The sequence below is a fragment of the Pan troglodytes genome, chromosome 15 (assembly GCF_028858775.2).
Source record: "Pan troglodytes isolate AG18354 chromosome 15, NHGRI_mPanTro3-v2.0_pri, whole genome shotgun sequence".
Taxonomy (NCBI): Eukaryota; Metazoa; Chordata; class Mammalia; order Primates; family Hominidae; genus Pan; species Pan troglodytes.
In genome coordinates this window covers 92,259,619-92,275,110 of record NC_072413.2, presented here as the reverse complement: position 1 = coordinate 92,275,110, position 15,492 = coordinate 92,259,619, and the positions used below count along the sequence as shown (strand labels likewise).

General features: G+C 34.0%; 1 protein-coding gene across 7 annotated transcripts in view; it reads right to left on the bottom strand.

Annotated features, from left to right (window-relative positions):
* Nucleotides 1-15,492, bottom strand: part of PPP4R4 (protein phosphatase 4 regulatory subunit 4) — a 105,279-nt gene that overhangs the window by 13,673 nt on the left and 76,114 nt on the right. For 6 of the 7 annotated variants that reach the window (XR_010151018.1, XM_063793105.1, XM_016926666.4 and 3 more), the window contains 7 exons: nt 14,124-14,271; nt 9,400-9,544; nt 7,181-7,222; nt 6,636-6,710; nt 1,046-1,115; nt 520-606; nt 106-199 (listed from right to left, as the gene is read on the bottom strand). Coding sequence is in view for 6 of the 7 variants with exons in the window: in XM_063793105.1 (XP_063649175.1) it covers nt 106-199; nt 520-606; nt 1,046-1,115; nt 6,636-6,710; nt 7,181-7,222; nt 9,400-9,544; nt 14,124-14,271 (661 nt within the window). In the remaining variant the exon portion in view is untranslated. The remainder of the gene's footprint in view (nt 1-105; nt 200-519; nt 607-1,045; nt 1,116-6,635; nt 6,711-7,180; nt 7,223-9,399; nt 9,545-14,123; nt 14,272-15,492) is intronic. The other variant, XM_016926671.4, reaches the window with a different exon arrangement.

Below are 15,492 nucleotides of genomic sequence, written 5' to 3'. Positions count from 1 at the left end.
AACCTCAAAATTAATTCTGATTTTTATAAAATGTAAACTCGTATATATGAAGATGTGAATAAAGATAAAAATTATGTTAAAAATTGAAGGGCTTACAGATCATACCTAGCACATTTCTCTAAGTTGCCATATTTTGCATGAAAAGCTTGATTATTAAAAGACTGGCTTCGAATCAATTTGGATTTCTTGATTTCTTTACCTAGAGCAATAAGCAGAAAAAAGGAAAATGTATTCAGTTCATCCTCAGCTGCTCCAACCGCCATTCCCTCCCCAACTATCATCATTTTCAGTAAAACACAGATGGCTTTAGCCTTTTTTCCTTAATTTGAGCTCACTGAAGTATCTCTTACCCTTACTACCAATTAAAAACTACCAAAACACCTAATGATAGAAGGTGAAAAGTGCTTTAGAATGAGATATATTATCCTACTGTATCTCATCTAATAGAGTGACTTTGCCAGCAATTTGTATACAAGGAAGAAAAATTACAAAAAGATATAAAAAGAAGTTATTTCTTACTTGTCGATGGGGTGACAGAAGATGGTCCAGGAACAGAAATGGGGATGTTCTTGGGCAGACTTTGCGTTGGTGTCTTAGTGTCTCTACCTAAAATAAATTCTGCTTTAAGTTGTATAATTTCCTCTAAGTCCTTATTAATCTCCATAAATACACAAGACAACTCAGACAATATGAATCACTATCCCTAGCTAAGCAGCTTTCTTTTCCAAATATTCTTACTTGGTAATATTTACATATTTCAATCTTTGTTATTCAGTGATCAATTTCACAATCTTACAGCTGTTATCAGACTTGAAGCTTTTCTTTTGAAGGATCTGAACGTCCACTCTGGTTCCTGCCTTTCATTCACGTACTCTTAACATCTGTACCACATTAAGTGGCCAATTTTCAAAAACGACTTTTCAAAAATGAAAGAAAGTAAAGCAATTTTCCATATCAAATAAACAATTCAGCATGTTCTTTCAGAATACTAGGATGCAACATTAATTATGTAATTAAGTGTTGAAGACATAGAAAAACTACTTACGTTTCTTTTCAAACATTTTATCACTCATGGGCCTTCCATCATTCTGTTGCTTTTCTTTCTCTAATTGTTCCTGTTATTAAGACAGTATCTTGCATTAAAGGTACAACTGAAGTAGGTCTAGAAAATTGTTCTGAGAAATTAAGCATTAGAGATTCAAGTAAAGTTCATAAAAATGCCTAAAAGAAGTATTTTTTTCCAATGTTAGTGTCCAAAGAATTCAGGGTTCTTTCAGATTTGTGCTCTTTTCATATCTACAGAATTATGCCCTTGAGGGTTTGTCAAGCTAAAACAATGAGTTTGGTATCATTGTAATAATTACCCTTCATTTTCTAGATGGTATTTCCTAAATCGCATTAGCAAAATATCCATTACTTTGGTCATTTCAATTTCAGATTGCTAAATGGCTAAATAATATCTTTCTTTAAAAAGATTGAGAGAAAAGAAAATGGTCTTGGATATTTTTAAATGCTTTATTTAAGTATAATATACATAGAGAGGCTGGGCACAGTGGCTCACGCCAGTAATCCCAGCACTTTGGGAGGCCAAGATGGGTGAGTCATCTGAGATCAGGAGTTCGAGACCAGCCAGGCCAACATAATGAAACCCCATCTCTACTAAAAACATAAAAAAAATTAGCCAGGCATGGTGATGCACGCCTGTAATCCCAGCTACTCAGGAGGCTGAGGCAGAAGAATCACTTCAATCCAGGAGGTGGAGGTTGCAGTGAGCCAGGACCATGCCACTGCACTCCAGCCTGGGTGGGTGACAGAGTAAGACTCCATCTCAAATATACATATATAAATATGTATAAAGAAAGTACACAAATTATAGGTATACAAATTCAGAGCTCAATGAATTTTCCCAAAATAGACGCACTTGTATAACCAGCTCCAATATCATGAAACAAAACGTTACCAAAACACAGGAGGCCCTTATGCTAACAGAACAAATAGGCAAGAAAATCAACAAACACAGCAAGTTCTGAACAAACTTGGTATAACTGACATGCTAGAATACTAGAGTCAACAAGTGGAGAATAAATATTCTTTTCAAATGCACATGTAAACTAAGGAAAAATATGGAGAAAATAAGATAAAGAATTTCCACGTAGAAGTGGACTATATAAAAAAATCAAATGGAAATTCTAAAACAGAAATAAAGCATAAAACTGAAAATTTTCACTGGGTTGGATTAACAGAGTTATCCATTTTCTACATGTTTGCCTCTATTATCTTGATCATATTAATCACAGTTATCTTGAAGTCCTTGTCTACTAATTCCAGTATCAGGATTATCTGCGGTTCTCTTTCTATTGTCTGTTTTTGTCTTGGGCTAGGTCATTTGGTCCTAAAATTTTTTAGAGTCTTCCCTACAGTTTCTCCCACTGGCAATCCTGAATTCTAATATTGCTTTGAAAGGCTGCTGAAATAATAAAATTTCCACTTTAGTCACACAAATTCTTGGCATAGAAATAGAAAACACTAAAAGAACCAATTGGAAATTTTAGAACTGAAAAATATAATATTGGAAATAAAAAAATTAATTGGATAGGCTCAGCAGCTGAATGGAGATGACAGGGAAGGGTTGGTAACACTGAAGATACATCAAGAGAAATTATTCACACTGAGTAGCACAGAGTTTTTTTAAAAATTGAGAAAGAACAAAGCCTCTTGGCCTATGGACAATAATAAAAGATCTAATATATGTGCAACTGGTGACCCAGAAATAAGAGAGAGAAAAATTGGAAGAGAATATATATTTAAATAAACAATGACCAAATCTTCCCAAATTTGGGGAATGATATACATTTACAGATTCAGCAAGATTACCAAATCCAAACTGGATAAATTTCAAGTAAATAATGCCTAGATGCATCAAAAGTAAGCTGCTAAAAACAAAAGCTAAAGGAAAAAAATATTTAAAGTGTCCAGAGAAAAACAATGCTTCATAAAGAAGCATCAACAATTCAAATGAGAGTAGCTATTTTATCAGATGTTATGGTGGCCAGAAGACAGACAGAAACACATTATTAGAATGCAGTAAGGAAAAGGCTGTCAACCCAGACTTCTATTCCCAGTGAAAATATCCTTCAGGAATGAAGGTAAAAATAAGACATTTTAGATAAAGAAAAAATAAGAGAAGTTGTCACCAGAAGACCTGTGCTTCAAGATTTGCTAAAGAAAATTCTTTTATCTTAAGGAAAAAAATACCAGAGGGAAATTTAGATCTTAAGCAATGAATGAAGAGCACTGGAAATGGTAAAGATCTGAGTAAATGTAAAAGTTTACACTAAGAGTGTATTCTTCAAGATACATATGACAACTTAAAGCAAAATTACAACATTGTCTGGTGGGGTCTTCAATGCAGATATAATTCATATGACAACTGTAACATGAAGAATGGGTGTGGAGGGGGTAAAGAGATTTGTACTATTAAGTGACATGATATAATAATAACAATATGTAGACTGTAAAAGGTTAGGTATGGATATTAAAATCCCTAGAGAAACAAGCAAAAAAAATTTCCAAAAAAAGGAGAGAGGAAATCCCTAACACAAGAATAAAATGGTTATCATCATAGATTAATGCCATAATTAAAAGGATAATAGAATATTATAAATAACTTCATGCCAACAGATTTGTCAGTTTAAATAACATGTGAACTGGGGTGGAAGGGAAGCAACTTACCAAAATTGACAACAGAAGAAACAGAAAATCTACATTATCTAATGTCTACTAAGGAAATAGAATCAATTATCAAAATACTTTCCAAAATGAAAACTCCAGGCTTAGATAACTTCACTAGTGAATTCTATAAAACACTTAAGGCAAAAATAAAACCAATTTATACAAACTTGGTCAGAAAATAGAGAAGGTGGGAATACCATCCATCTTGTTTTATGAGGCCAGAATAACATTAATACCAAATCTAATCCCAAAAATGACAAAAAGGGGAATTATAGGCCAATTTCACTATGAATCTATGAATACAGATGCAAAATCCCTTAACAAAAACATTAGCCAAGGATCCAATGGAGAAAAAGGATAATAAACCATTGCCAAATAGGGTTTATCTCCAAAAGACAACATTGGTTTACCATTTGAAAAATCAGTGTAATTCAGTATATTAGCAGAATGAAGGAGAAAAATCAAATATCATTTCTAGATATAACAAAATGCAACAACCATTCATAAAAACTCCTAGCAAACTAGGAGTAAGAGGTAACTTCCTCAATCTGATAAAGGGAATCTACATAAAACCTATTTCTACCATCATACCCGATGATGAAAGACTGAACTGTTTCACCCTAAGATCAGTAAAAAGACAAGGATGCCTACTTGTACCACCTTAATTTTACTGGAGGTCCTGGATCTTGCAATAAGACAAAAGAAAGAAACAAAAGGCATAAATATTGAATAGAAAGAAGTAATATTGCTGTATTTAAAGAAGATATGATCACTTACACATAAAATTTAGTTTCAGAAAATCTAAAAAACAATTTCTAGAATAAACAAATTTAGAAAGTTTATAAGATACAAGGTTAATATATAAAAATCAACAGTATTCTTATACTCCAGCAACAAAAAACTGGAAAGTGAAATAAAAAAATGTATACTTCCATTTATAATAATGCCAAAAACATAAAATATGTAGAAATAAATTCCAGACTTCATATCAAAATGCAAAGGCCCTAGACTGGCCAAAGCAATTTTAAGAGGGAACAAAGATGGAAAACGTATCCTACCAAATTTCAAAAACACTATAAAGTTACAGTGATCAAGACAGTTTGGTATTGTTTAAAAGATAAACTTATAAATAAGTGGAACAGAATAATAGGAAGTCAAGAAATAAACACATATGTGTACAACTAATATTTCTTAAGGACACTAAGACAATTCAATGGGGAAAAGAAGGCTTTTTAACAAATGGTGCTGGAATAAATGAATATTCCCTATAGAAAAAATAAACATATATTATATAAAAATGTACTTGAAATGAATCATAAACCTAAATGTAAAACCTAAAATGAAAATTTTTAAAAGAAAATAGAGGAAAAAATCTATGATCTTGGGATAGACAAAGGATTCTTGGAACAAAAAAGAATTATCAAAGAAAGAATTGATAAACTGGGCTTCATCAAAATCAAATATTTCTGTTGTTCAAAAGACACCATTAATAAATGAACAGATAAGCCTCAGACTCCAAGAAAATATTCATAATATGTATATCTGTGAAAGAAATTGTATTCAGAATGGATTAAAAGCTCTTACCTCTCAACAATAATAAACAACCCACTTAAAATTCTGAAAACAAATTTTATCAAATAAGAGATAAAGATGGCCAGTAAGCAAAGACAAGATGCTTGACATCTTTAGGCATCAGGAATAGAAAAAGAGATTTAAAAAAAAAATGAGATACCATTACATACCCAATAGTATGGCTGGTAACTAAAGCTTTCCAGCATAGACAATGTAGATGTAAAATGGTACAATCACTTGAAAGCAGGTTTTTTTGTTTTGTTTTGTTTTTTGGGGGGACGGAGTCTCACTCTGTCACCCAGGCTGGTGTGCAGTGGCACAACCATGGCTCACTGCAAGCTCTGCCTCCCGGGTTCACGCCATTCTCTTGCCTCAGCCTCCTGAGTAGCTGGGACTACAGGAACCCGCCACCATGCCCGGCTAATTTTTTGTATTTTTTAGTAGAGATGGGGTTTCACCATGTTAGCCAGGATGGTCTTGATCTCCTGACCTCGTGATCCGTCTGCCTCGGCCTCCCAAAAGTGCTAGGATTACAGGCATGAGCTACCACGCCCGGCCATTTTTTTAAATTTAGTTTTATTTTATTTTTAAGTTAAGCATACCATACAAACCAGCCATTCTATTCCTAGGTATTTACCCAAGAGAAATGAAAACAGGTCTACCCAAGGACTTCTTCACTAATGTTCAAAGCAACTATATTTGTAATATCCCCAAATTAGAAGTAAGCCAAATGTCCATAAAGAGGTGAATGGATAAGCAAATTGTGATATATCCGAAATATAGACTACTGCTCAGAAATAAAAAGGAATGGCTTCTTGATGCATACGACAATATGGATGAATCTCAAAGTAATTATGTTGGTAGAAAGATGCAGGACCAAAAATAGTATTAATACCTAATATATGATTCCATTTATATAAATTATGGAAATGCAAGCTAATCTACAGTGACAGAAACTATATCATTGGTTGTTGGGGACTAGAGTAGAAGACATGGATTACAAAGGGGCAGAAATCTTTAAAGGAATAGAAATGTTTCATATTTTCATTGTGGTGATGGTTTCATCGATATGTCAAAATTCATTAAATAGTACACTTTAAATATATGTAGTTGTCAATTATACTTCAGCAAGGTAGTTTTTTTAAAAGGCTCTCAAATATTGTTTTCTATCTAGTTCATAAAAGAACAGATTTCAAAAAACTGGACTATCATTTAAGAAGAAAAAAGAGTAATGTGAAATGGTGAAATGGAAAGAAATGATTAAGTTTAATAAAAAAACACAGTTATTAATCAGAAAAGAGTATATGTGTGTGCATGTGAAAACAACATACCATTTCCAAAAGAAGTAGTTCTTCTCTTTCTTTCTCTTGATCCAACAAATCTTTCTCATAAAACTTTTTCTGAAACTGTTTAAAGTTTAAAATGAAATTGTGAAACATTAGTGATGAGTTTCTGCCAAGTTTAAAATATTCCTTTCAGTATAAATGATATGGTTTGACTCTGTGTCCCCATCCAAATTTCATCTTGTAGCTCCCCTAATTCCCACATGTTGTGGGAGGGACCGGGTGGGAGATGACTGAATTGTGGGGGTGGGTCTTTCCTATGCTCTTCTCATGATAGTGAATGAGTCTCCTGAGATCTGATGGTATTGTAAGGGGGAGTTTCCTTGCACAAGCTCTCTCTTTGCCTGCTGCCATCCATGTAAGATGTGACTTGCTCCTCCTTGCCTTCTGTCACGATTGTGAGGCCTCCCCAGCCACGTGGAACTGTGAGTTCAATTAAACCTCTTTCTTTTGTAAATTGCCCAGTCTTGGGTATGTCTTTTTCAGCAGCATGAAAATGGACCAACACAATAAGGTAAAGAGAGTATACTTACAGCATCCATAGACATTTCCATTCTGTCCAACTCTAATACAGTCTATAAGGAAAGTTTTTAAAATTATTCTAAAGTAATTAAATTAAAACAACCAATCATTTCTCAGCAACTTATTTTGCAAATGGAGGTTCAAATAGAAGACTTCTGCACTAGGGGGAAGACTAAGTCAGAAAACTAAAGTTCTGCCCAATTCTACATTGTACTTACAATCAATCTTTATACAATCATGCCAGGGTCAATTTTAACTTTTGAAAGTTTTTAACCTTAAGAAGACCAAGTCTACAGGCATATTTCAAATACCAAATGCATATAATCTAACTAATTTCTAGTAACTCCCAGTGCCAATCTTTTCTGAATTTTCAGAAACATAATGTAGCTTTTGAAGTTTTAAAAAGTCTTTTAGCTATATATGAATGAGACAAGCCATCATGGGGCCTAATAATCCTTAGTTCCCTTCTGTAGAAATTTTATATCTGCTCTGAAAATATTCTCTCAATTTACTATTTGTCTTTTGGAATACACTAGTTTGAAACAAATTATTCCAATCAAAACAATGGTCAATCTAACCCAGGGTTCTGTCTCTGATAGAGGGCAGTACTTCTAAAACTTATTCTACAAGAGTAACCCTAATGGCCAAAATAAAGTACATTTGGATATGCATATGCCCAAAGCTATCCATGACAAACATAAAATTTAGTGGAAGCTTTTTCTGCTGAAATTTATGAAAAATTCATAATGCATGCCATTATTTTTAAATAAAGTTACTTCTCATATTATAAAACTGATGAAACTATTCAATTTTTATCCAAAAGTTTTGTGTAGCTTCCTGGGAGTTTTCCATACTAATGTCTCATTATACTACAGAATTTCCATGGGACAGACTGGCTTCACTATATGCAGCACACTGAAAATAAGAGCTGTACTCCAGAATAATCCACTATAGACTAATAATCCATTAATTTTATTACATCACTGTTACACCTGTATAGCATTAGCTTATATTGTCTCTTGAATTAATAAATTATTCTGGAAAAGTAATTAACCATCTCATGTTTATTATTTTGACAAGTTAACTCCATTGCCTAAACTTCTATACTTAAATATTAAATAGTAAGGAAGGAACTGTCTGGTAGAAACAAGTGTGTATGTGTGTGTGTGTGTGTGTGTGTGTGTGTGTGTAGATTTAAATGCATGTCCAACTCTACGTATTTCTGGTTATACCAGTTAATGAAAGAAGAATTCACATTTCATTAAAACTAAAACTATACTAATTCATACTAAGTCATCAAATCACTTAATTAAAAGATTCTTCATGTGACATCTGGCAATGATTTCTAGAAAAAAAGAGGAAAAAATAAGAATTCTCTCTTTTCTCACCATGTATGCTAATTTATTTATGATACTAATAAGGAAATTTCCCTTACTATAAATAAATGCTCAAAAACGATGTGTCCTGAAGTTTATATTCAGATTCATAAAAGTAAATAATTTCACTTCAACTTATAAAAATATTAGTTATATATTCAGCATAAACAATTTTTGAAGAGTAAAAATTATTCTAAGATGTGGCTCACTAACCCAAATTTTTACTGTTTAGTTTTTCCAACATCTCCAAAGAATCCATATACTAAGATCTCATGCTAAAACAAACAAAAAACTCATAGGATACAATGTTACATTATTTACAAAGAAATGCACTCAGGAGCAGGTAAGAGGTCTCTATTCTAGTCCTCCTGATTCTGCTACTTACTAATATGATCTCAAGTAGACACAATATTTCTAGGCATATAACTTCTATAAAGTCAAACAGACCCCTGAATTAACTCAAAGGGCCCTTCCAGGGATAAGTTTCTATAAAATGTGACTTTCCCAATTTTACCAACAAAGTTTCACTGGATTATAATCACTTATAAAGAAAGTCTGATGAATAAAACATTCATTATTAATTGAAGAGTGTTTATTGAGCACCTAACATGTGTCAAACTCTCTCAACATGGGCTTATATTACTAGTAATACAGGTTTAATGTCTAGGTGCCCTTCAAAACTTTCGTATCTAGTTGTAGCACATATCAACCAAATCATTTACTAATTCTTACAATTTTAGCAAGGATAAAAATATTGTAATATATGGCTATCCTGTCAAGCTGAAATAGTGAAGCTAAGATTCTTACTGCCTTAATGCAAAAAAATGCAACATTGTGGCAAGAGTGATACTTACTCTTTTTACAATAGCCAGAACATCTTTATCTTTTTCTTGACACAGGAGTTTCCTCACACACATTTCTAACTGCTGAAGTAGATGCTTATCAGCAGGAATCTTCAGAGTAGATTTCACTTTGGGCAACAGGTAGCAAAGTTTCATTCTACAATAAAATAGTATTTACTCTTGAGTGAATTTAATAACTAAGAATAACAGAAACATAAAACAAAGAAAAATCAAGTTTTAGATAGCCTGAGAGTTCATTTATTCATGCAAGATATATTCATGGAGTGTCTATTATGTGTCAAACATTCATCATTCTGGATGCTGAGATACAACAGTAAATAAAACCAACAAAATTCTCTGCTCTCCTGGAACTTACATTCTAGTATGGGAGCAGAGAAGAGAAAAGAAACAAGTAAAATCTGTCAGATAGTGTTAAATGCTATGGAGAAAAATAAAGTGAGGAATAAAGGCAAGGGAGTACCAGGGGCAGGGGATTAATCAGTTTTAAAGCAGGTGGCCAGAGAGGGTTGTCATTGAAGGTTCCACTGAAAAGGTGATATTTAAGCAAAGACCTAAAGAAAATTAGGGAATGAGCTATGTGAATATCTGGAAAAGAGCATCACAGCAAATATAGAGAGCTTGTCTCTACTGTTGGTCCAAATGAGCAAATTGGCCACTATGCCTAAACAGAGTGAAGGTGAGACTAGCAGGAGAGCTCAGAGTGGTAAATAAGAGGCTTTGAGGGCTACTGTAAGGAAATTGTCTTTTATTTTGAGTATGACAAGAAGCCATTGGTAGGTTTTCAGCAGAGGGGTGAAATGATCTGACAATGTTTTACAAGCATCATCTGTCTACTGTGTTGAAATTAGACTGCAGCTAGTCAAGAACAGAAAAAGAGAAACAATAGGAAAAGCTCTTACAATAATTTAGGCAAGAGATGATGATGGTACATTGAACCAGAGTGGTAGCAGTAAAAGGTGGTGAGAAGTAGTTGGATTCTGAATACCATTTTTTTTTTTTTTTTTTTTTGAGACAGAGTCTCGCTCTGTCGCCCAGGCTGGAATGCAGTGGTGTGATCTCGGCTCACTGCAAGCTCCGCCTCCCAGGTTCATGCCATTCTCCTGCCTCAGCCTCCCGAGTAGCTGGGACTACAGGTGCCCGCCACCATGCCTGGCTAATTTCTTTTTGTATTTTTAGTAGAGACAGGGTTTCACCATGTTATACAGGATGGTCTCGATCTCCTGAACTCGTGATCCGCCTGCCTTGGCCTCCCAAAGTGCTGGGATTACAGGCAGGAGCCACCGCGCCCAGCCCGGATTCTGAATATCTTTTACCAGCAGCAGGATGTGCTGAGGGATTGGAGGTAGAATGACAGAGAGAAGAATTTATTTAAGGTTTTCATCTAAGCAGATGTGATGGTTATTTCCTGAGATGGAGAAGACTACAGAAGGAGGAAAAGCAGATAAGAAAGATGAAGATTTAATTCTGTACAGATTAAGTCTGAGATTTCTATCAGATATGCAATGGAAATGCAAGTGGGCAACAGGCTCAATAAATTGGCTGTCCAGGGTAGATGTCAATGCTGGAGATAGAGTGAGGAATCTTCAGCAAGGAGATGATATTTAAACCATGAAATGGGAGAGATCACCAAAGTAATATGTACAGTTAGAGAAGAAAAGGATAAAAGGACCTAGTCTAAGGTGGTCTAAGGCACTACCACAGTCTAGACTGGGTTGGAAAGGAAGAAACAAGGAGGTTGAAGAATGCCAGGAAGTTGAGAGTAAATCCCAGAGCCTAAAAAAAAGCCTTTCCAGGAGGAGGCATTTCAGAGGAAATACTCTCCTTTGCTAAGCTAAAAGTCTACTCTTTTTCCATGGCTGTTTTAGAGAGGGATGCTAGGTGGGTATCTATTTTATAGCTGCTATATTCATTTATTCATCTGAATGCTCTCCAAATTATTATTTTTTATTTTTATTGCAACCTTGAGACACCTGAATCCCATTTTTAGAGTTTCCAGAACACTTTCTCAGCTGAATTTTTACTTGAGGATTCTTCATATACAACAAAATTTGCTTTTTATTTAACCAAAAAGGGTAAAGAAGCTCCTCCTGTAGAATTTCCAGCACTGTAAATAGCAACAATGGTCTCAATCTCATTCACAGCTCACCACAGATACAGCTAAACCTAGTAATGCTTTCTCTAATTAAGGAGTATCAATCCCCCCAAAGAAATTATTTCATTTCTGGCAGCTGTGGAAAAGGCTTCTCTGAATACCAAGAGTCTTTTTCCAGCTTGACATTGTCTAAACTTGGTGAATTTAAATTTTAAACATTAACTTAAGGAAAAACAAAAACACTTAACAATCTACGCACACTCCATTCTTTATAACCCAAGGCATGCCTAGAAAACAGATATTCAGCAGAAGCTACCCAAGCCATCGTAGTGATTCATCTCTATGAGACTCCTGGGCCCATGAGATGATCAAATTCTTGAGATTAGGGACCCATACCTTTCAGATAATTTATGTATATTATCTCAGTTATTTGTACCTCAGAATACTTTATAAATTAGGTACTAAGGAAATCAATGCACACAGAAGTTTTGTAACTTGGCTGAAGATACACATTTAATATAGAGCTGGAATTTCAGCTCAGGGAGTGTGGCTCCGGAAACTGTCCTCCTAACCAACATGATCCTACCACCCTTGCCTGTGATGGCTTTCATTCTATCTGCACATCCCTAAAGCACTGAGCAAGGGCTTTTATACCCAAAGCCAGTTAGCATACAGTGTTGCTGGACACATATCTTGGCTGGCAGCTGGCCAGGCAAGAGAGTAGGAACCAAGACACACAGTTATACAATAATCTGCTGCCCTGCAGATCTCTGAAATTAATAGAGTAATATTTAATTACTCTTCATTTGGTTTTTTGAATTGGCAGATTTCTTTCTCATAGAGTCAACGTTATGCTCTTAGTTACACTGATCAAAGTAGAGATGATTTCGTTTCCTTTCAAATTATTTTTGTCAACTGCCTGATAAGTGACAATACATCACATTGAAAGTTGCTTTTATAGATTCACAATTTTAATTCACAAAATGTTCATAAAGCTGGACCCATTAGTTGTTTAGGAAGAGCTAAAATCTAAAGAAATTACCAAAGGTTCCTTTTTTTGAGACGAAGTCTTGCTCTGTCACCTAGGCTGGAGTGCAGTGGTGTGATCTAGGTTCACTGCAACCTCCACCTCCCAGGATCATACGATTCTCCTGCCTCAGCCTCCCAAGTAGCTGGGACTGCAGGCATGTGCCACCACGACTGGCTCATTTTTGTATTTTTAGTAGAGATGGGGTTTCACCATGTTGGCCAGGCTGGTCTCAAACTCCTGGCCTCAAGTGATCCTGTCTGCCTCGGCCTCCCAAAGTGCTGGGATTTACAGACATGAGCCATGACACCCAGCCCAAAAGGTTCTTTTCAATTCACTTTAAATGTCAGCAATACCCCACCTCTCATTTATAAAGCACAAGAAATATGCAACAAAAACTAAAGTCAATGCAGTTGTGCTTTCTGTATTTTCTCACATTTAAAATACAAAAGAAAAACTTCTAGATTTGTTCCCATTAAAAAATGCTCATAAAAGTCTTAGGTTGAACTTTTCAGTATCTTTTGACAATTCATCCTCATATATATCTCAACACCAAGACTATTAATCTCAGTTAGCTTATTATCTCACCAACTCTTCCTATTAAAAAGTTTTGATGTTTTACATATTGCCTAAAATTCACATCAGTTGTTTATAAAAGTGGTACATACGCATCTTTCAGATGCATAAGACTAAGTGCCCCAATGTATGAAAATTCAGCAGGGAGTTCTAGAGTTTGTTCAGGAATGCCTTTGGCCAACTGACTCTGATGTCTCTCTTTCCTGCAGATCTGAGTTCAAGTTCAAAATAGAGACACAGGACTTAGAACACAGAAATCTAATGGCTGAGGGTTTAACATTCTTTTCATTCTATTATCAAATGTACAAAAATAGCTCTTAATAATGTGCATGTACTTTAATGCCACTGAACTATACACTTATAAATGGTTAAAATAGTAAATTTTATATTATACATATTTTACCACAGTAAAAAAAAAAGGAAGTGATGTGCTCTTTTGGAGAGAATAAGGACAAAATATATTTATTATTTTTTTCCATTTCCAGGCAAGCCGTTTTCAGGTCTGTTCCTTCCAACTTAACAGTTAATCAAATGCAATTAACATTTTACTGGATTTCAATAATATAAGGCAAAACATAGAAGACAAGATGAAGACTTTGAAGCAGTTCTACTTCTTTGAATAAATGGGCCTCTAAAAACTAACAGATGCTCACCAAACAACTTTGAAGTGATAAGGCTACTGACCGTCTTTTCTTTAGTTTTAATGGTAGATAAATTAATAACATCTACTCAACCTTCTAATCATTTCAATGTGTATATCCAAATGGCCGAAGAAGCTTACCAATCTGGCTTTGACTAACCGCTCTCAACCCAGTAAAGACAAAAGATCTGAGACAGTGTTGAAAGAGTATGCTTCCAAGTCTTACTGATGCCCATCAATTATGAATACTAAGAATTTCAAAGCACGTGTAAATTCTTGACTTAAGTTTTTAATTGGCTAAGGAAAAGATTTTGCATATGTTCACTATAGTAGATAAAAATAAATACAATTTCAAATATTTTCCTTCATTGATAACATACCTCACATTTGCTACTGGATCATGTGTCAGTTCAATAGCAGGTAGAAAGAAATATTTACAGAAAAATGATTTCGAAAATATCTCTATAATAAATTCACAGGTATCCAAAAATCGAAGTCTATTCCAGTAACTTTTTCCTTGGCCCAATTCTAGAAACAACAACAAAAATTATCTTAAGTTAATTTTTCCTACATGAAATTAAAGTGACAAAGTTAGACACACAAAATGCATAAGAAGTTTCTTCATACCCACAATTTGGCTAGCAAATACAATACATAAGAAGAAAAATATCATTATATACCTCAGGTTTGTAAATCCCCAAAATGACACCTCAAAAACCATAAAACAGTTTGGTCAAACATTTCATTCAATTTCATAAGCATTTATTAACTATGGAATGACTGTATTTACTACTTTTTATCACCCACTATGTGCTAAGTACTTTACACATATTATCTCATTTAGCCCTGAAAAGCAGCCCAAGGGATGCACATACTTCTTCCTCTTAAAAGATAAGGATACTAAGATTTAGTGAGTTTAAAGTCACACAGCTGGCAGGTGCAGAGCTAGAATTCAAACACAGCTCTGTATAACTTCTAAGTGTTTTAATAATCAAATTAACTGTTTTCTTCCCTTTGTTTCCTTAAAAATGCCTAAAGTAGATACAGTCATATATAAACAGCATTACTGACAATAATTCAGGTCAATATTTAAAAGGTTAATTTTCTACTTTTTACATAAATGTTCAAAAATAAAACCAAACTGAATCTTCTTTCAAAATAAAACATTCTAAACATGAGCTCTTGCCACTGAAAAATGAAAACCGAATTAAAATAAGACTATAAAAAGAAAGATTAAAGTATACTGAGCATATTTTTTCTTAAATGGAATTTTATAAAAGTACTCTAATTTTTTGAAAAGTAGTGATACACACTTAAACTGGTAAACTCCAATAACTAGAAAATCCCATTACCTGCCTATGCTGGATAATATAGTTTGGTAAAAGTATTAAGACATTATGGGCAAAGCAAATATACAATAATTAACAAACTCACTAAGTATATATAGGTGTGTGCAACTATTTCTAGAATCAATACTATAAACCAAATGTTTTTGCCTTGATTTTAGCTCTTACCAAATTGAAATAAATTTGCATTTGTAAACTGACTTAGTTTCTTAAGACATTATAAACCAACTAGGCTCATCAAATTAATATTCAAATATACTATCAACTCTATTCAAAGAAAAATCCCAGATTCTGTTAATTATGTGAATATTGAAATAGGACCATAAAATAAATGATTAGATGCATGGATATTCTATTTATATTTTAGTTCCAAATGCTATTTCATCAGGGTAGATACTGGGCT